The sequence below is a fragment of the Drosophila ficusphila genome, unplaced genomic scaffold (genome assembly GCF_018152265.1).
Source record: "Drosophila ficusphila isolate 14025-0441.05 unplaced genomic scaffold, ASM1815226v1 contig_607, whole genome shotgun sequence".
NCBI lineage: Eukaryota > Metazoa > Arthropoda > Insecta > Diptera > Drosophilidae > Drosophila > Drosophila ficusphila.
Window position 1 is genome coordinate 2,915,039 of NW_025064537.1, and position 22,099 is coordinate 2,937,137.

General features: G+C 42.3%; 2 protein-coding genes across 3 annotated transcripts in view; both read right to left on the reverse strand.

The window, feature by feature from the left end:
• Positions 1-20,016, reverse strand: part of LOC108094380 (carbohydrate sulfotransferase 4) — a 32,226-nt gene extending 12,210 nt beyond the window's left edge. For both annotated transcript variants that reach the window (XM_017194941.2, XM_017194942.2), the window contains exon 1: positions 18,806-20,016. In XM_017194941.2, coding sequence (XP_017050430.1) covers positions 18,806-19,740 — 935 coding nt within the window. In that variant the 5' untranslated portion in view covers positions 19,741-20,016. The remainder of the gene's footprint in view (positions 1-18,805) is intronic.
• Positions 20,017-20,436: 420 nt separating this feature from the next.
• LOC108094369 (carbohydrate sulfotransferase 4) lies at positions 20,437-22,064 on the reverse strand. The gene is made up of 3 exons (XM_017194913.2): positions 21,391-22,064; positions 21,020-21,196; positions 20,437-20,897 (listed from the first exon to the last, which is right to left on the reverse strand). Exons 1-3 carry the CDS (start codon positions 21,978-21,980, stop codon positions 20,567-20,569), a joined length of 1,098 nt encoding a protein of 365 aa, XP_017050402.1. The 5' UTR covers positions 21,981-22,064; the 3' UTR covers positions 20,437-20,566.
• Between the last annotated feature and the right edge of the window lie 35 nt (positions 22,065-22,099).

Sequence of the window (22,099 nt, forward strand, 5' to 3'; positions counted from 1 at the left end):
AAACTAAATAAATATAAACATTTAAAAAAAAATTAAGAACTTTTAGTAGAACTGTATTCTTAAACTATCAAAAGTAATGCAATGAATCTAAGCAAGATTTTTTTCATCCTCTGAAAACAAAAAATAAATAACAAAAACATTAATATAAGTCTAGCAAATATTTTTAGTACGTAAAGCTGTCATCAGCTACTATTTTTCTTTTATTTCACAAGAAAACGAAAACCTCGTAGAAACACTATAGTTAAAAATGTATTTGTTAAATGATTTATTATAAACTAAAAACATTTCGAAACATAAAAAAAATAACAAGAAGCCGACGAAAGCAGAGAGGCGATTCTTCACGTCGCCGATACACAATTAAATTCTGTATATAAATAAGTTTTTTCGGTAAAAAAAAAAAGAGAAAAATTCCGATGTGCAATACTTTTCTAACCAAATCCTTATAATAAACACACTTAAAACAACCTAATACCGAACTTCAGGTATATTAAAATAATCTAATAATGCTAGATCTTGCATACCAAATAATACTATAGAATTATCGCATAGTTCCATGATGTAACCAATCTCAAAAAGACCGAATCATCTCCCAGAAATGGCCAAAGTACAAGGCGGTCTAAGCGGCCCAAATCTTCACATAATAAAATCAATTTGGAGTGCATTACTTTCGCATTGAAAAAGAGGAAAATTCTGGTGTAGAGTGGAAAGAGTTGAAACTAATTTCGCGTTTATTACAGTCCGCGAAATGTGCGCAAATTACATGGCTACGCGGGCATAGGCGCACTGATGGCGCAGAATATACGAGTAGAAGCGCGGACACGCTTTGCAGCTACAGATACAAAACGTACTGGCGAATGCAATTGTCCGTGGGGCGAATGGAGGGGCGGGGTGGAAGGGGGGAGGGGGGCGGTTTCTGCGGCTGGGAAGCGTGGCCAACAATACAACCGACGAGCCGGCGCGGAGAAGAATGCGACTGGGGCATTGAAGGCGACGCCACTCAAAAGGTGCCACGTAGAAAATTGCTCAAGAATAGAACTAATTTAAACAACTTGCAGATATGCGGACCAAGGTTGCTCCACCCCATTCCTAAGCCCCATCCCCCAACCCCCTCCCCCTTCCACCCTCCCCTCGAAAAGGCAATAAAAAATTATACAATAAAATGTGCACTCTCCCCACGTCGAAATATCAATATAGGAGATGCATGTCTGTCGGCGCTTTTCAATTGCATTGTGCTCATGTTCGACGCGGTAGATTGTATCTGATAGATACTTTTGTTTGCAGTCGCCGTATCTCTGCTTTTTCCCCGGTCGAGGGACCGAACTTTCAGCTAGATTTATCTGGGAAAACGTTGCTCTTACACAAGACAGAAAGAAAGCCGGAACTTCGCTTAGCGTACACACGTAGATAATTGCATTCTCCCGTTTGCTGAGAGCTAATATTGACAGTTTAGTTGGATTGAAAAGAAAAACAGATGCTCCAAGTTGGCCAGGTAAACGCTCCAAGGTTGGGATATCACTCCGCTGCTCTTATGTTAGCGCTGGCCATAAAAAATAGCAGCGATCAGTTTAATATATTTCCTGGAATCGAATTCAAGTCAAGGGAAACCGAAACACGAAAAATAAACTTTTAATCCGTTCACTTTTTGCCTGCTCGTTGCGGGTCTTTCAGACTGGTTATTCATGCATGCAAATCCTCGACTTTGTGCCTTAATTAAACAACAAGGAGCAATCGGAACTGCCACTTGGTGACACCCTCGACCGCAGCTGCCACGCCCAGTTCTCCCTCTTCCCGCCCCTCCGGCGTATGCAAACGAATTACCCACAAAACGGGAAAAGGAAAGTGAACTGCGTAACTTTTTATGCGGCAGCAGTGCCAGTAGAGTAACACCTGCCCTCCCCCTTCCATTCCCCTCCCATTCCCTTCCCATTCCCATTCCCTTCCCATTTCCCTCCCATTCCCTTCCCATTCCCCTCCCCCTTCTCCTTTAGTTTTTGCCACCTGCTGAGCTTTGTCCGAATGCGTTGACACTGTTATTTGTCTTTTTCCGCTTTCGTTATTTTTCGAGGAGCGAGGAGCGGGAAGCGAGGAGTGGGGCAGCTGGATTGTCATCCGACTGAGCGTCTCCGTTCAGGTTGTTAAGCTTGGGCGCCAACCTCACGTTGGGCGCCAACCTCAAGGTTAAGAGGCGAAAAGCCGCAGCACAAACAAAGCGGCTCCAAGTCGGCCGAGATAAGCCCAGAGCAGCAGAGCGGTGACGAAAGTACCCACATGTACGACTATGCCATATATACGTTTGCGCATATAGATCCCGGGTATCTGTTTACCACAAGACGACACTTGTTTGCTGAAACGAACGAGATTTAAAATTACCCAGAAAAGCGAATTCGCATAGCCGCTCTCCGGGGATTGGGTAGCGACCATTTTAATATTGGAATTAACATTTATATAGCAAGGAACAATCAGAGGAAATTAATATTGTATCAAGTACGTAGAAAGTTATTATGAGCAACTTCTTATAAGCTGGTATATCCTGCGGATGTTGCGTGAATTCAAATAACTTGGGCAGTGGAGAAAGGAACTTTAATAAAGTAATCAAACTCTTCCAGCTCCAACAGATACATATCGTAATAAATGTTGTACTTTAATGAAGAAATTAAACTCTTCTAGTTCCAATAGATACATATCGTAATAAATGTTGTAATTTTTCCCCATCCGCAGAGCTCCTCTCAACTTAAAAAGCCAATCGGATATCTGAGCCTTATTCCAGGCGGCTGAAACGAGCTGGCGGCTCATTTTATTTCTTGATTGCCATTACGTATCAGGGAACCCTTTCACAAACGCCCCACGAGGCGATCCCAGCGATCCCGTGACAGGCTGCCACGGACCATCCCAAGATTGTTCCATATTTTCCGCAATTACCTCGCGCTTTTCCGCTGCCGCTGCCGCTGCGTCTGTCGGCTGCCGCCTTCCATGATTTGTGGCCGGGCTCGCTTTTAATTATTGCGATTATTGTGGCAGCAATTTACAGTTTTCGAATGCTACTGCCACGGCAGCCAAAGAGGCAGCGGAGTGTTGCAGCGGCAATTTGGAGCGGAATGAATTGTCTGGAGAGCGGCAGCGAGAAATTGCAACTTGATAATTATAATGAGCCAATAATGACGTCGAGTGGCGATAGAGTTGGGTTATACTATACAGCGGACCCAGTGACATGACAACCTTGTTCTCTGCTATCCATTTAAACTGGATGCGGCTGAAATTCGATACGGGAAATGAAGTGTGGCTCGAAGCAAACTGAAGCTCCGCTCGCCGATCTATAACAATTAAACGAGGCCAGTTGTGGTAATACAAAACGCACTGGAAGCATGAACTTATTCGGTTTTCATTAGGATGATATCAAAGTGTCAAGAGTAACTAATGGCCAATAAACAATAATTGTGATGTCCCACTGAGTCTTATATACTATATATAATTACTTATGATAATATCCACCACCATTACTTTTTTATTTTTTTCGCATTCTTAGACTGCTATGCTGGAAAATACATTAACATTAGATAGTATGTATGTAAACTGAATTGTTTGCATTTTTCTGTCTTGCGAGTTTATCTAAATTAGTTTTCGAATATTGCTTTTGCAGAAACCATTTGCAATTGCACTTGAACCCAGCGACTTTCCTTTGAGCAGGTCCGCCGAGTATTCTTCAGCTATCTCTTCCGCCTGCTGGAGTCTTGTTTTGGAGCAATCTTTCCCTCGTTCTGGGCCAGCACGTGCACTCAAAACGGCAGTCGGCACTTGAGCAGAACATGTCGGGGAAAATTGCAACACGGACTTTTGCCTAATAGAATTCGAACTCAATGTGTCAGTTGCTAGTTTCGTCTGGCAGCAGACGAGGAGGAAATGCCAGCGAAATGTTGGCCAGAGCAAATGAAATGGAAAATGTTTCAGGTAAGGGAAACAAATTCCACTGAAAACGGCAACCTTCATGGCACCCCACTCGAATATTTAAACAGATTGTGTGTCAATGAAAAGTGCATTTGATATTATTAGACTGTTTCCCAAGGCAGATAATAGTGTGTAAAATTAAAGCGATTTTAACCCAACAATTGATTTATCTTTTATTACATTTCAAACTATAAATATTGCATTGCCCATTATAGTCAAAAAGGATGGAAGTGCAAAATAAATATTTATCGAAGACAGAAAACGAAAGTTTCAATATGTAAATATTGTTTTTCCTCCACAAGCAGTCGAAAGACTTTCAATGGCTGCAAGGGGTATTTTTGCAAAGTAGGGGAGACCGGGGGGTCATGAGACACGGGGGGTCGTGAGACGCGCTTACAGCCCTGAACTAAAAAGCGCGACATCTACCAGCTGACTTCGAAACTTCTTGCTTGTTTCCAATCTTCATTTCCACATCACAAATATTCCGCTCATGCCGATTCTTTATGTCTTCCCAAATGGCAACTCCAATTTTGTGATCGAAAGTTTTGTAGACCGTTCGTGTTTGCTGTCTTTTCGCTTTGTTTTACAAGCTATTTGCGAGAGTGCATACATCCGAAACATTCCTTGCTGAGTAGCCTTTTGACACACGGAACAAATTTTGCATAAACATTTAATGCGTCCGTAAAGCAGAAGCCATATTTAAAATATAGGTATTGGGGGGTCGTGAGACAACGTTCTCGGGGGGTTATGAGACATTCTATTACCGCGTCATCTAGGAACATAAAATTGTAATTTATAGCCTGATATAGTGTTTCTGTACACAAGTAAAACGTTTAATGATAATTTTGATGTTTTTGATGGATTCAGTGTTTTTGATGATCGTTTTTTCTTTCTTTAGTCATCATGGTACGTCATAAGTATAGTCAGACTGCCAAATCTGCGATTGATGACAATGTGTTTGTGGCTGCTATAAAAGAGGTTGCTATCGAGAAAAAGTCGAAATCTTTTCAATTTGAATAAATGGTAGACCACAAAAGATGCCTTATTAAAGATTAAAATAAACAATTTTGATAAAATGAAGCCATTTTCATTCTTATAAATTTGTGTCTCACAACCCCCGAACATTGCGAAAATCCATAAAAAACAACTTTTGAGCAGGCAGGCAAAACTTGAAGGTCGAACTAAAATTTCAACTAATTATACTCTTGTCTGAGTGAAATTACACTGAACTATGATTTAAAAATTTGTACGGGCAGAAAAATGGCTTTTCTATTATATTTTTTGTCAAAAAACAAAACCCGTCTCAAAACCCCCCGGTCTCCCCTAATGAAATAACGCAAACTGAGGAGCAGAGGACAAGTGAGCCCCTCTGGCCTGTCATTCCAGCAATTGCTGCAGTGGCAAAGATTTTGGTCTGCAACAAAAGGACGTTGCTGGGGAGCGCAGAGGGGGGCATTTTCCGAAATTGGGGAAAAGCAGGCGACTGGAAGCGGAAAGGGGGAAGGGGAAGGCGGGTTGGTGGGCCTTCGCCACTGACACGTACTAACGAGCGACGCCTGACAGCTCGCAGAAAGCGTCATCGTCCCGCTCGACGATGCTTAAAACTTAATTTGAGCAACAAAGACAGAGGTCTCAGTGTTTTGGCGTTTCGGTGGGAGGGGGGGAGGGGAAAGTGGGTCTGCGTCATTATGCAACGCCATGTGGAAGGCTTATATAATGAGTGCGGTGCGGAGCATATGAGAAATAGTCGCGAATCTCCTTGTCAGAGCTTGTCAGCAGAGGATTACAGCGCGGAATAAGTGAGAGAAATAAGTCGTACATGAAACCTCTTACTGACCCATTTACAGAAGAGTTCCGCAAGTATTTATGCACTCCCCTTTCTACGTACATACGACTACTGCCACACAGTCTAGATAAACAGCCATCCAGAAGCCACAGCAAACAGGAACGAGCTGTGTTTCGCGGGAAAGGCCCATAAATAAACCCCACTATCTAATAAAGCAGATAATAAATGAAGCCAGAGCGAACATCTGTAAGGTGCGAGGCAAGGTCAAGTGCTCTGGGTGGGAATAACAATTATTGCAGTCAATGCCGATACAAAATCACGTCACATCCATAAAACGTTGAAACGTTTTTGTTGGATATAACTAATCCAATTGCATAAGAATTGTTAAACCCGATGTTCATCATTACGCAAATGAACACCAACCTTCTATTTATAAATGCAATTCGATTTGCCAAACCCAACTAGCGTTACTTTATCAGAAATTATTTAATGTTTGCTAATTACTTCAATTATGTTTACAGAAATTCTTTGTATTAGTGATTCGCTGCTTGGAACTTAAGAACTGAGGAACTCTTTTGTGCTTCCCTTTCTTAAACAATGATAAAAGCATAGTTATGGTTTGCCTGCGACAAATAAACTATGTAATATGAATATGAAGGAACCCACCCATCCCCTGCGACTGAATTAATTTACGAGTGAGCTGGCTGCTAACTCAGTTAGCCGTGAGGAAAGGACCTCTGACCTTGGACTCGGGTCAGCACACACGTGCGATCGACAGATGTACCCGACGGACCCACATATGCCGACTTATGGTTATGGGAATTAGTTGTCGGAGGTGGCCTTTCAGCCCGTCCCCGAATCCTCCTGCTTTGCGTGTTGCCAAGAGGAAAAGAAAGCAAAAATGGGCGAACTGAACAAACGCAAACGCAGAGGGAATGAAATATGTATGTGGCGGAGTACGTTTCGGGCATGGAATTTAGGCAGTTCAAGTGGGCAACGGGTAACGCAAATGGAGGTCCTTGTTGGCCGCACTCACACGCTCCCATTCGATTTACTTGTGGAGGAAAAACGGAAAAACGGAAAAGCTGAGCCTCGAGAACGTGCGGCGAAGGCAAGTCACCGTTTTTTCTTGGCCAGGCGCCAAAGGAGCCGAGGAAAAGTAAAAAGTAAAGGCCAGGACACCATGCCACCGTAAGGCGGAGAAGCAGACACCATCCGGCGACTTTGAAACCGGAGCCTCGCATTCTGCTCCTTTGTAAAAATATATCCCCCAACGCCAGCGTTGACAATCCGAATAGCAAGCAAAGTCGGGCGGAGGATGTTATGCTTTTGATTCCCGCCGAGATCAGGAAACAAAGCTGAGCAGGATGCAGGGCAGGTAACCAAGTCACGGTCGCAGGTTAAATGTTGACAATCTGTTTAGCAAATCCGGCCACAAAACGAAACTGCCTGGAAGGTCCAACCCAAAAATCAATTTATAGCAAAAGTTTTTTCGCCTGCGGTCAAGGATTTTGCGAGCAGCTCTCGAGTTGCAGCGGAAGATTGGATTAAGTGGGGGGTTGTAACTAAAAATATTGTTCTTATGGATACATTTATTTCTGGGAAATCACATTGTTATACATAAAATACAACCTAATCCCGACTTACAGTAGATTGCCTTTTCATCCCAAATTCAAATTGTACAAACATTTTCAAAGCACAGCAAATGTAAACCCAATGACAGAACATCCAGGGAAGCATTAAGAATGTTTAAAGCGCGGAAGAGCAGAAGAATGCGAAACTCGGGGCAACCGACATAAAAAAGCATTCTCAGTCCCAGAAGTTATTCCACCTCACCCAATTCCCACTGACCCCCGGACCACCGTTCGCTTCCTGGAGCTGGAGCTGGAGCTGGAGCTCAGTTGCCATGGCGTCGTCGTGCTTCCTCCGCTTCTTTTGTCGTTTATTAATTTAACAAGTGCTGGCCATTTGCTTTTTAATGAACAGGGCGACACAGTTTTGTCTCTTTGTGTGTGTCAGCGAGTGACAAGAAGAAGAGCGAATACAGGTACACTGGAGAAAACACGAGAAACCCATGTACTAATTAATTAACATAAGTAACCCATGCAAACGTTTGATTTTCTAGCACCTCGACAGACGGCTGTTTAACAAGTTTAACTAAAATTAATTAAGGTGGAAGAAAAATAGAGTTCTTTAAATTTTGTTGTATTTTTAGAGTACTAAAAGGTTGCTTTAATTAAAGGGAACTAATTAGAAATGTACTTTTCACCGAGGGTCCTCTAATTAAAATGGGTGAAGGTTGCAAAAATGCAACTTTTTTAAAGCTGATGAATGCAAGCTCATGCAACTTTAATTGTTTCACGGTAGTATGCACATTTATTCTCAGTGTTTGCACAGCGTACATGCACTTATAAATTTATATGCAAACGGCGGGAGGTAAAAAATTAACAGCAAGAATGGAGAGGAATGGGCATAAAAATATCTGTAGCCGTTACAACGGAAGTTTTCTAATGTATCTGTTGTGTTTTTTTTGTATTTTTTGCAATCGGCAGAGCTGTTCTTGCTGTTTGATGTAAGCGGATACGCGACGACGGCTGCAAAAACATTGAGCAACAACAAGGGAGAACGAGCGCGGCATGACAGTGTTTAAAGTTAGCTGGCAAAGTTGACTGCCAGAGACAAAAAGCGGCCGAAACAAAACGAACCGGACCACACACACTCCGCTCTCAGCCGGGAAAATTAAAACAAAGACAGCGGGAAGGTCTCCCTATCCCATCTCCCATCACAGTAACCCAGTTGAGCCGAGTTAAATTGTGATTAACTGCCAAAGTCAAGGCACTCAGAAGTCGTCCGAGAGGCAAACAGCTCACTACTTACTACCTACTACCCACTAGCAATGAGCGGTGTGAACGGAATGTAATGAGCCCGGCCAAAAGAGAAAGTCTGTCTCTGCTTTGCAGGCGGCCAAGGGAACTGCATCGAAGGTACGACTGCGGCTAACTGAAATGCGTGCCATGACTAGAAACAATTTATAATGCGGCCTGCAGTCGCTCGGCTCCGAATCGAAACTGGGCCTCAGTCCCCTCCCCTCCCCTCCGCCACCTTTCTCCCTTCACTGACTTAGAGCTAAGCTCCCCAACTCCCCATCTCCATCTGCAGCTCCACCACTCCACTCAATCATTAACAGTCATGGACGCAAATTGCTCAGCCATTCTGGCTTAGGTCCCCCGCTCCTCGGCGGTGGACAGAAACTTTCGCGCATAAATTAGGCTAATATATCTCTACCCAAAAGCTAGAGCGGCGAAAATAGTGCAGTCCGGAGATTACAGTGTTTAGCAGCGAGGGAGGTCAGGATCTGTACCTTGTGCTAATGATAGCCACAAAGCTGTCGGCCCCATGGAACGCGGCGGAGTGGCGGAGGAGGAGGAGGAGGTGCTCCCAGGTTGGTGCCAGAGCAGCTGGGATTTTGCGGTAATTTAGATTGGTGGCCCAGTGCAGTGGGCGCCTCCAGGGGGTCGCTGCCAGAGCACTTTGCTGGGGTCTTAATGTGTCTGCGAAACCTACGAATTTTGCCGGAACAAAGAGTTATCGAGGTCACAGATAAGTGTATTAGCACGCCAAGCAGTGTGAAAATGTAAGAGTAATAACGAATCAAGTTCTGAATTTTAAGAAAAACTAAATTAATAAAATAGGGTTAGATATCGAGTGTAATAATTACAGACAATGCAAGTGTTCAACAAGTAATTTACCGAATTAACTTCACTGCACCCCATGCCAATGATAATTACCGCACGAAATTTAAAAATAAACTCAAAAATAAAGGTCAAAGCGTAAATACTTTTGTAAAAAAAAACTGAATCGATTAAGAAGGCACAATAACGAAACATGACACTCAATGCTGTGGTTAACGGAGGAGAAAACTGCAATATTATACGTAAGTAAAAATTAAGAAAAAGAAAAATTAATAACAAACCAAAAAGTTTTAGTGAGATCATGTATTATTTGCGTCGTAAGTTTTTAATTAAAGAATCGGATTTATTAAAAGAAACCGTTTTGGGGAAACTTTAAAGCTAATGTACCTCAGACTTTAATCCTCCCTTTAATTTGCAGGCAATAAAATAAGTTAGAATAACTGGTAGGATATATGTTATGCCAAATCTGACTGTTAAAGGAGTTTGCTTATGAATTCCTTACAAATTCAAGTTAATAACTAGACGGGTTCTCGAAGCAATATTCATTCCAAACATCCTTTCCCATCAGAATATAGACATGGCAAAGGAACTCGCCCCGCACCTTTTGTTCTCGGCTGCCCTGGCACTTGGCCTTATCCATAATCTAAGACCCTTGGAGCTCCTGCGGAGCACACACACATTGTTCAATTATTTCATTTCGCTTATGCCAAGGTAAGTAGAGTTTTGTCGAGCGCCGCCAGTGGCCATAAATCGTTGAGCAACTTGCTCGACCTTCTCGTCGTCGTCGTCGGAGGTTTGGTCCTTTGGCAACTGAATGGGAAAAGGAACCTCTTGCCGGGGGCAAGCAAAAATGGTCTTATGCAATCAGAACACTTCACTTCGCTTCACTTGGTTCGATGGCTGGGTCCTCGCTGCGACTACAGCTCACTTACGTAAATGCAGTCCAGAAAAGACGCCCACATGTCGGACAAGATGCCACGCCCCCTGGGCCCCGCACCCAAGATTTCCATTCAGACAATGCGATTCGAATTTTTTCGCTTCCCCCGCAAGGAGCATTTAAAAAGTGAAGTGAACGGGGAAAAACTTGCTCCACATGCATAAATAAATGGCCGCAGAATCGACTTGAAGCGGTCCAAAGTGGGGGAAAGTGGGGAAAGGTGGGGAAAAGGGAGCAACTGCGGGTGGGATAGCCAACTGCATCGGATTTCCGACAAGGGACCCACCTACAAAGGCATCGCGCTTTAGCTGCAAGAACGAATTTCTCTGCACAGGGAAAAACAAGACCGAAGACAGGAAATTTGTTCCGCGTTGGATGCGCTCCTTAAAAAAGGAATCAGAAAGCATAAAACAAGAATCAACTTCGCGAAACTGTTACGGAAATATGGAAAAGATGGGGCGGCTGATGGGAAAAAGATTATAGCGCCAAAACTAAAGCCAAAAAGTTTTCCTTCAAAACGGAACACAATGTTTACGCTGCTAAAATTGTTTTCAGCTTAGAGCAAGTGCATTGGGATTTGGTCCACCAAAGTTGAAAAGGCAAAAAGAAGGTAGAATTTTTAGAAAGCAATAATTAAATCCACTTAACTACAATATATCTTTAAAAGGAGTAACATAAAACTTACAAGTGTTCCCCGTTTTTATTGTTCATTTAATTTGTAATTTCGGTCTACCGCTGATTGAAATAGAACAAAACCGCCATTCTGGTGTTTTTATGGGTCCATAAAATCTCATCCTAACGAAAGGCAATTGAAAAACTTTCCCACAGGCCACATTTAACAAACTCCGAAAACGACTATAAAAACAATCAATTGCACAAAGACAGAAAAATGATAAACGATGCAAGCCACTTTTGAGAGAGTGAAAATTGTTGAAGCAACCGCAGAAAAGTTCCGGCTGGTTTGCAACCAAAAGAAAACTTTACATTACAACTCTGTGAAATTCACACAATTATTAAAAGGAAAGAGGTGGAAAAGCAGCCAAACAAAGAGAAAAACACGTTCACAAATGGTAAGGTGAGGTTAGACACAATGACACTGACGACTGCATTTTCCCGCTAAAAGTTTTCACAGAAAAGAAATTAAAGACTTTCTACGGCGACGACGACTATTTATTCTATGGTTGCAATTAAAAGCGAGCAATGTGAGAGCGAAAACGAAAACTGCAACTTTTCCGCTCATAAAAAGCAAAATAAAATACTTTTACTGCTCAGACAAGAGCATGCTTTGTACGGATTAACGCTGCTAAATCAAAGTTGCTCGAACTATAAAAATGGACATGGCGCAACTTTGGTTGGGAATCATTGGCAGATAACAGATAATGGAAACCGAAACCCAATCATAAAAGTGTGATTTATACTGTTCAAGGAACAAATTTTATTGCCTCAAACTGTAACAGTAAAGATTTTAAAAATCAGTCAGCAAAATATATACTTTAGCCCATCTTCCCTGACCGCTACCATAAGTTCACATATTACATTATTATAATACCCTCGGTAAGAGCTTATAAAGTACATCAAACTCAACTTATATATGCATTTACCCCAAATGTTCTAAAAAATGGTAATCGCTAAAAAGAGTCGAGGTCAACTAAACTTTGCCAAGAGCTGTGGCACACTTAAACCACAAGGGAGCATTTTATAGGATTACAAAGTTTGTTGGTTTTAATTATACCCTCATATTTCAGCTTTCTCCCTTCTCTATATTTAGCTAAGCTCAAGGAACTTCCGAGAGTCAATTAATGTGAAATTAGGAATTTTGTAAGGCAGATATGAATTTTAAGGTCAAAGGTAATATTGCATATTTAATTATATAATTAGGATTGTAAAACTTCACTGTTGGTTACTCTTTAATTTTGAATGCCGATTGAAAGTTCTTACTAGTAAGAAAGTAATGCATACTAAAGAAGTTACCCTCAGTTACGCTAAAGTAGCAAATGGTTTTTCTAAAAATAGTTCATTGAATAGACGATAAAGTTGAGCCCGAGATAACGTTACCAAAATAGTGCTTCAAGATATAGCTAAAAAAAAACATAACAAGGTATAGTTAATTGTCTGTACCTATTTTTAGGCTGTACGTGAACAACAGAACAAGTACCTTTTGTACCTCCAAATAATAAGAAATGTATTTGTGACAACTCTTAATGTGGCATGTCGAAATGTGAAACAATCTACAACAAAGGAAATTACCGGTCTCTATATAAACTAAATAATAGCAAATCAAATGGTATTGTACAACATATGACATGCACATTAAACAAATACAATTATTACTCAGTTACTATTTTTAAACATTGCTATTTTAATTTAAGTTTATTCAATTTGTTTTAATTTCAAAGATACATCAATTATACTTGTTTAAAATGTAGTCGAATCATTGAACACCAATTTGGCACTAATAAGATAAATCGATTTTGAAAACACAATAAATATTATTTTTTAACGCCTTTCCCAACCATTAATCGTCAACAAACTCTAGTTTTTTGCTTGACCCAAAGCAAACTCATTAGGTAATGTGCTAACACTGCGGGCATTACCAAACACCATCTGCGCTTATTTGTTTATTTTTAAACGCTGACAGACAAACTAGTTAAACTGCAAAAGCAAAATGTGGACAAGAAGTGGGAACGTCTGAGTTCTTTATTCATTCTGTCAGCTGTAAGAGGAACTCCAATCAGCAATAGTCAGCCTTGAGGAGAGCTTTTCGGTTTGCTGGTTCTTCAGACTCCGTTTTTGTTTTTCAGCCGGGCCGTACAATTACCAGGCAGAATTTATGGCCGAACTGCCGCGTTGTAAATCTTTAAGTAGCCATCGACGGGGTTGGCATCGCCTAATGCGATTTGGCCCTCTTGCCTCGTCCCCAGCAGACTACTGCAACTTTATGACATTAGTTTTGGTTGTGGTTTGAGCCCCTTCCAGAGGCCAAAGGGGGAAATCGCGGAGCGAACAGACCTTCCTCCGGCATGGTTCATCAATTTCGTGTGCGTTTCGGGGCAGCAGAAGCAGATGCTGCGGTCTCCGTTTGCGGCATCGTTAGCTGCAGCGAACTGATCGATTCTATTGATCGATGAGCTGCTCTCAGCCACTAAATCATTGTAATTTTCACACGCTTTGCCGGTTCTGGCCAGAACAAGGCATCGGGCCCCAGCAGAAGCGGCTCCAAGAGTTATTAGAGGCCCCCGTAGCGATTGGACCCATTTATTATGGTTTTTATAAGGGGAACATGTTTGCGGTCTCAGTTCGTAAAAACCTTTTCGCAGTGTAATAAAACTTTTAATGTTTCTATTTCTCAATAAATCTTATTTAGGAAATTCACTGTGCAACTCTGTAAAAATTATACCAGACTGACTCACTTCTTCTTTCCTAATCGCTAATTGTATTTGTATAAGAAACTATGATTTCGAATGTTTTGCTTGCAACTTGCTTCAACTGGCTTAACTGGTTTTGTCCGAAATTTCTATACTTATCATTATTAGCCATTACTATCATTATTCAACGCCTCATCAAGTTCCGCCAGAGAGAAAAAATAAATAAGCTCTGAAAAACGAGCACTATAAGCAGTAAAAGCCAGCACTAGCTGCTACTTTAGAAATTATTTGTACGCCCAAACACCGAAAAAAGCGAAATCTCCAGTGCATGTTGCGGAGAAGTGGAGAAAAAAATCAATCACTTTCACTGCTGGCCAAGAGAGTTTGTCATAGTCAAGTTTCTGGCCGGGTCTTGTCCGGGGTCTCTTCCCCCCTCTCCCCTCCCTCCCCCCTGTCGACAATTTTTATTGCTGCTTTTCACCCATTTACGCCAAGGCGATCTCTACACGTACCAAACAAACCAGCAATAGCAGCCAGCAAAGCGAAGAAAAAGGTTTGGCTTAGCCAACGAAACAACGAAACTCGTTTCGCTTTTTGCAAATGCAATAAGATACAAAGTTTGGGGCCCAGCAAATGTAGACCAACCGACTCAATGCTCTTTCGGTCGCCTGACTGACTAGTTGAATTTCGGTCAGATACGATTTGGTAACAAGTTTGCTATTTGCGGTGTGGAAAGTTTGATATATTTGACTAACTACCAAAACCATGTTTACTACTTAACACAAAAGGAGCTTATCATAGTAATTTTCATGATGACAAATGAAAAATAATAAATACCCCAAAAAGTGTAGAGAGACACCCGCATGGGACTCGACTCTACGATTCTACGATTCTACTTGAACGTTCAGTGAACTCACGATCGCTCTCTTTCGCTGCGAGTGCTTTTTGTCAAAACTGTCAAGTCAAAAGTTCAAAACGAGAAAAATGGTAAACGGGCCAGAATGAGGTCTATGGCGCAATGGGCTTCCGAGAACCGAGTTTTACAGCAGCCCAAAACCGCGGGGTCTTGACGTCTAGCGGCTGCTTCTTCCCTCTCGTTCTCATTGTTTGTTGCCTGTTTGCCGTTCGCTGTTTGCTGTTTGCTTGGCCCGGTTTAAAACGCAGCTCGGAAAAGTTTTCGAGTTAATGGCCACTTTGCTCATTATAAGCCAACTAAGTCTGACTGGGCCCAAACTCTTTGTGGTTTCTGCGGTTCTTTCGGCTCTTTTACCAGATGCTGCATGCTATTCTCTCTGTAGCAGGAATTCCTTCTTCTTTCAGCTGCGCTGCCTGTGGGCGCTTTCAATGCTCACAAATTTTAATCTACTTGATGCCAAAAGCCCTCAAAGTTAGCGACCACAAAGCCCAGCGCGCCGCTGAAAAGTGAGTCCGGAAAATTAAATGAAAAACTAACTGGAAAGGCTTAACAATCAATTTAGGGAAATTGAATAAAGCCCAAAGTTAAATTTTAAGCTTTTCTTTAAGTTGTACAAAATGTAAAATACAGTTTTGCACATAAATCAGTTTGCTTTGACATACACAATTGAAATTGAAACCATAAATACAATACGATATACGGCCTATATTAAATTTCTCTAATGTGAAATTGTTATCTTTAACACATTTTTTCTGAGCTTTAAAAAAAACTAAATCATGCGTATTGGCTTATCATTTCGATTGGAATGTTTCCATTTAAAGGTTAATAAAAAGCATAATAAATTTTTTGAATAAAACCCGGACTCATGAACCGCTGGCGAGCTATCAAGGAAAAACCAGCTAGCCATTTGGTAATTCATTTCATTAACCACGTTCTCTTTCTTATCGCACCTTATTTGCGGGAAAGAGGCCATGAAAAATCACATAAAAGTAATGTGTGATTTATAAAACAAATGGTCATTCGGCATTAAATTTAAGAGTCCGTCCAGCGTGGCGTATGAGCGATAATTGTGGGAAAGGTTCGGCTAGGTCCCCCCAAACATTCTGGGCACTCCCAGCCAAACCCGGCCAATCGACAATTAGAAGCCAAGTTAGCGGCCGCTTAGTGACTCACCAAACACGGCTCTCTGCCCCACAACGCGCGCACTGACCCAAATTGTGGTTAAGTGTGTGCCAGGGGAAGTGGCTGGGATGATGTTGGCCCGCAGAAAACATAAATCCAAGTGCTGGTCAACATTTCCGGAATTTTGATGCATTTCACTGGGGCCAGCGGGCCAGACTTGGCGTTAATAGAGTGTGAAAGAATTTTTACTGCAATTCACGGCGAGGCATACAAACAATCGAGTGAAAGACGAAGCTCAAGTGCCCTCTTAGCAAAGCCAATTTCGTGATGCAAGTGGGTACATTGCAGCTTGAAATTCAGTAAAACGGAAAATCATGCTAATGAATAATAAAATTCAAACCGTGCTACGTACTAACAACACTAACACATTTTGAACATATTTTTGGGTTTTATAAACTACCATTTTATAGACTACCTTAGTGACACAAAGCACAATCAAATATTTAAGAAGTTCCTCTTCATAAGCTGACATGATTATGATAAGAGCATATCCCCTCTAAAAGAGTGAGAAAAAAGATAAGAAGCCCAAAAAAGGAATTCCGCAAGATATTCTGAAAGAGTTTTTTAATTTACTGGTCCAACTTCCGGGTGGAAGCATGGTATAATTCTACCATGGGTGGAAGACCACAGAGTCTAAGTTTAGTACGTTCAGGTCATGATTTAGTGTGTTAATTGCTTTCTACTTTTTTTGCCGGAACCTTTGGGGGAAGCAGAGAAAAGAAGGCGGTGCAAAACCAGTCCAATGCCAGTAAATATCCATCACAAGACATTACACATTTCTTTTGACATTTATTCGCCACAAGGAGAAGGCTATAAATGACATTTTCCACTCAGCAATTTTATCTCTATCAATTCGTTTACTTATTGAACTGAAATCTGCGCACAAATGTCAGTTCGCTCTCATTGATTGAAATTGTTTTTGGAATCTTTTGCATAACATTGACACAACTGAGCCAACACAAAAGCCGAATCTAATACATATCCACAATGTCCTTACAGAGCAGAGAGATCGGAGGACAAGCGGCTCCAAATGTAATCGAAACCACAAAAGGGAGTTGAAGAGGGTTGAGGGGCTCAGGAACCAGAACCCCACATCAATCAAATACATTTTCGTTTTCTGTTTACTTTTTGCTGGCTTGTTTAGCTACAGATTGCTATACACTAATTTTATCGATTTCTATTGTGGTTGGCCGGCTTACATTTTAAATGGGAAATTATGTAAATGAAACTTTTGTTTGCGGCATTTGGGAAATGCCTTGAAATGATTTGATTTCGATTGTATTGCCAAAGGATTTGCTTTGATAGAAAAGAGTTTCCCCTCAGACGAGTAAATACTTTCAAATGGATTCTTGACAATGTTTGACTTCTTTGAAGTCACTTTTCAGCTGCTTTGCAAGACTTATTTTCGAAATGTTAATTAGAGATTTGATCAACATGTTATCAATTTAAAAGATTACAAACTTGAAATCACTGACATTTGTAATTATTGATAGTTTGTAGTCAATTACAACAGTCTTACAATCTTCGCTATGCTTTACTGTAATCTCACAGCAAGTTTTTGATTAGGAACAAAAACTTATGTGGATTAAAAGTTAAACTGAGTAGCGACATCCACAATTTATATCGCAGTGCTACTGATAACACAATTAACGTCAGAAATCCGCCGCAATAGCTCTAGTCAAAACATTATAATCTTTTCTTTCTTCTGTTGCCTTACAATTGTTTGCATATACATACATACATATGTACATACAATTGTTTGCATATACATACATACATATGTACATAGTTCTGTGTCGTTATCTTGGTTAAAATTCGGAAACCCCAAAAAACTTTTACGGTAATTAACGTTGCTGAGATTGATTGGGGAAATCTTTAATTGGCCGACACATTAACATTTTAAAATTTAACCAATATAATCAGAATCCAATATTCTCGTCGATCAAATAATTATGAAGCACATCTATAGTCTGAAATAAAAAGTCTCTCGAACTCAGCCGCTACTAGTAATTACATTGTGCACACTGTCTTACGAGTTGAACTTTATGTATAATATTTATATGCCCACTTATATATGGACGTACATCATTTTCTAAAACATAAATAATTTGATAAGCTCAAACAGTTATCCGGCTGAGGAAGTTAATGTGGCAAATCAGAGAAAATAATGAGGAAAAAATTCTTTGCAACTTATCACAAAATGGGCCTTGGTCTGCTCCCAGATAAAAAGTGGATATATAAAAAGACTATTGCAAAGAAACTGTTGTAGCGATTGAACGAGTTGCCGGCTCCGTGTGGATAAGCTGTAACAGACGTTTACGATTTGAGTTTATACAACAATCAGAACAAAACTTTACACAACCTCATTTAGGAATGGCATTTAAAATCAAGCAGAATATTTATACTTTATTAGGCAATACCAACGCCTAAACTTGTGTCTTAAAAACCTGACAGACATTGTGGCACCTCATCTTATTACCAAACAATTTTTACAACCTCTACTTTTAGGAACTGTTTAGCACTTGGGTGCTCAAAAAGTAAATATTTTGAACAGTGAACAGCAAACTTGATTCAAAGTCTTTTCTAAAAGCAAATGATGTAAACAAGCTCACAAATAAGTCTATAATTGTTTCACAGTCTCTCATTCAAGATAAAAGTCTTTTTTTAATTCCTAAATGTTAAAAACCCAATAAACTTAACTAGTTCTAACAGTACTTATAGTACAGTATTCTTTAATAAGAATCTGTAAAAAATAGTTTGTGTAAACACCACCAAAATTATTAAAAGATTTGTATTCAATACTATTATTAAACATAACTGAAAACTTTGGAGATAGCCAACATCAAAGCTGCCATGGTTAGCCAAAGAAAGAAAATACCCCGCAATAACACTCCGCTTGAGGTGCGTTAAAACATTGCTCGCCTGTCGGCTTACGACGGTCGCCGTCGCCTTTCACTTTCTTCCCGGATGTCTGCGCCCACTCACCTTTGATCCTCGAGCAGCTTCTCGGCCTGAGCGAGACGCAGGCGGACTGTCTTCATGCTCTGGATGGGGAAGAGGCGGCAGAATCGCGTGAGGAACGCGGGGCGCCAGCAGAAGCGGGGAAACTCGCGGCAGACGTCCCACAGACGGGTGTTGTGCTCGAACAGATAGGTGTGCGTCTTGCCGAAGTTCAGGTAGTCCAGCATGTCGGCGTAGTCGCAGTTGAGCAGGTTCTTCAGGTTCTGCACGGCCAGCTCCTGGTCGTCGGGGTCGCGGATCTGTTTGATCCCGAAGTCGAGCAGCGGCTCGTAGTGGTAGAAGTTGCCCGGAATCGAGTTGAGGATGTCGCCCAGGAAGGTGGAGCCAGAGCGCCAGGAGGTGACCACCACGCTGCGCACCGGGGTGCCGTTCGTCTCCGGCGTCATGTCCGCCAGCCTCTCGGCGCCGCCGCGCGGATACTCAAAGTTCTCCATTTCAGCCAGGATGCGCGACCGTTGAGCCGACAGGACATCCACTATAGTAGCCGTCAGGTTGTAGACGACCGTCTGCGACGGCTGCTGCTGCAGTTGCTGCTGGAAGCGCTCGTAGAAGGCGCTGCGCGCCAGCGAATTGGAAGGACCCCCATCCACGGACGCGCCCACTCCGGCCACGCCCGCCCCCTGGTCCCGGCCAGCCGACTGGTTGAACGGGGTGGTCAGCGGACGGTGCTGGGTGGTGGCAATCAGCAGCAGGATGCACAGGCTGCTCACGCCGCAGATGCCGATCAGATTGGCCCTGCGCGACATCCGGCTGCGTAGCCGCTTCCCGTTCAAACTGAGCCGCTGCTTAGCGCGTGTCCTGCCGGGTTCGGCGCTCGACAGGTCCTGCTGGCCGAGCAGGGAGCTCGCCTCCAGGTCTGGGTCCAGGTTCAGGTGCTCCTCCGATCCGCCTCCTTTCATTGGTGGCTGGCTGGCCGCTTTCTCGAGGTCGCTGCAGCAGTTCACTGCTGCTGCTGCTGCTGGTCGCTGGTCGCTGGCTCCTGGCTAATCGCTGGTTCTCGGCTAGGCTCGCTCGCGCTCCCACACGCACATAGTTATCGCCCCAGCGCCCTCAACTCGAGCGCATTGCAGATCGGCTGCGGATGTCGCGTCGTATTTTTATCTCGTTTTTCCGTAGTTTTCAGCTGATATTCCGCGACGCGATTCGATGCGAACGAAACGATTGACAACAACAAAGTGACCGTTCACGGATTGTGGAAACATACCAGAGAGTATCAGAAGTGGTTATGGGAATATACCCTAAATAATCCTCAGTCTCGCCAACGGAAGTGCAAGCCGCGGTAGCAAACTTTGATAGATAAGCAAATTTATTTCAGGTGCTATTTAAAAAATACTTTTATTGAAAATTATAATTATTAGCAGAAGCCACCTGTATCAAAAATAGATGAGTTACAAATAATATTATCCCAAAGTCCGATCTTTCTGATTTTACCAAATTTACAATTTATAAACAGAAAAGTTTAACTGCTAGGTGAATCATAAAAACCCAACTCAATAATTTTGGTTTAGTCTGAATAAAAATAGTAAAGCAAATATTGTTTTATCTATGTTTATAATTTTGAATGAATTGACTGCTGTCCTTTTTCAGGCCACTAATTTGAACTTTTCCTATTGTTTTCCTTTCTATTTTATTAACTACTATTGCTAATTATAATAATGTTTATGAGAAAAAGACCCAATTACAACCCAATTCTGATGATTGCTCTTTTAACTCGACCCCAAAAACTTAAGCCTTGCCCAAGATCGGTTCAAATGTTTCTGATGAAAATTTCTCAAAGTCCTGAATCAAGCGATAGCCCCATAAGTCCATGGCCTCGCCACAGACGTTCTGCACCGCCCTTATGTCCTCCACCTTCATTTTGCTCATCCAGTCGTGAGCAGGCTGGTTGAAGAGCCTCCAATGGCTGTCCAATCCCGAGGACTCTACGCCATGTCCGCTGCGCGGATGAATCCACCGAGTCATGGTCTTTTGCCCTCTTAATGGAAGACCATAGAAGTCGAATACCACCTTTATACTCTCTTCAGGCTGCGAAACCAAGTCCTCGTAACGTAATATACTGTGAAATGAGGAAAACAGGACTAAAGAGGTTAAAAATACATAAGTTTGTAACAACTTAATGCGTTGAATGCGTTGTTTTGCAACCAAAACATTTAACCTTTGTAAATCCGAAATCCTCACCTGAATCGTTGCGGATAGGATTGGGTGAGTGTTTCAACCATGTGGTGGTCGCTGATCATGTCGTTGCAAAGGGTCTTCGCTTCGCAATCCTTTTCTGTCGTGCACCACTTGTTATGCATCCGCGAGTAAATAGTGCCGCGAGGATCGCGAACAATCAGCATAATTCGTAAATTCAGTCTAGAAAAGGGATTCAAATTAACCAAAAGTTCTTAGTATTAGTTTTCTGTTTTCAATTCTCAAAAAATGAAAGGCAAAACCTCAACTTGGTTTAAAAATAAGATCGAAAATATGAAGCTTATTAACCTTATGGATAAAAATGAAATTAAAATGTTACAATTAAATTCCCTGAATTAGAACTCCCAACTACTCACCCTTCGCGTGCCAGGAGGGTGGCTAGGAACTTGAGCCGCAAGTTGTACACGGCCATGTTGATGAACGGGTAGAGCTTGCAGACGGCGGCCATCGTTTGTGAATCCCAGCAGATCTCCTGGCTGTGGGTCATGCAGGTCTTCGCCTGGGCGCCGTAGAACCGGCGGAAGACCGGCGAGCGCATTCCCCAGCGAATCATTTCAGCGGACTTGTTGTAGTTGCAGTTGTACAGCGCCACCAGCTCCTCCAGAGCCCGCTGGTGCTCCTTCTCGGCGTTCGGGCGGCTCTCGTAGGCGATCAGTGGAGCAAAGTGCTGGTAGCAGCCCGGCTGGTGCGCCAGGTTGTCCAGCAGGGACAGGGCTCCCGAGCCCCGGAACGTGACCAGCATGGACCGGATCGGCTGGCCACCGGTCTCCAGGGTGAAGTTGCTTATGTCGCCCAGGTGGCGCGTCTTGTGGGCCACCACCGACCGCTGCAGAGCCACCGGATCCGGCATCAGAATGGGCAAAATGAGGAATACGAAGAGGACATAAGTCGTATAGACGCCCACGCAAACACCGGTGAACTTGGCTGTACGCGAAACCTGCACCATGTCTAAAATTTAAACTATTTTCCAACCTCGACACTTCAAATTTTTAAATAGATCTGAATGGACGTATTATTTTTGTCTGACAGAAAATGCTTTGGTACTACAATACCTCCCAAAAATGA

Coding starts and splice junctions, on each gene's coding strand:
- LOC108094369 (XM_017194913.2), bottom strand. CDS start 21,980: ATGGTGCAGGTTTCGCGTACAGCCAAGTTCACCGGTGTTTGCGTGGGC. Junction 21,197..21,390: donor ACCCTCCTGGCACGCGAAGG/GTGAGTAGTTGG, acceptor TCCCTTTTCTAG/ACTGAATTTACGAATTATGC. Junction 20,898..21,019: donor TCCTATCCGCAACGATTCAG/GTGAGGATTTCG, acceptor CTCATTTCACAG/TATATTACGTTACGAGGACT.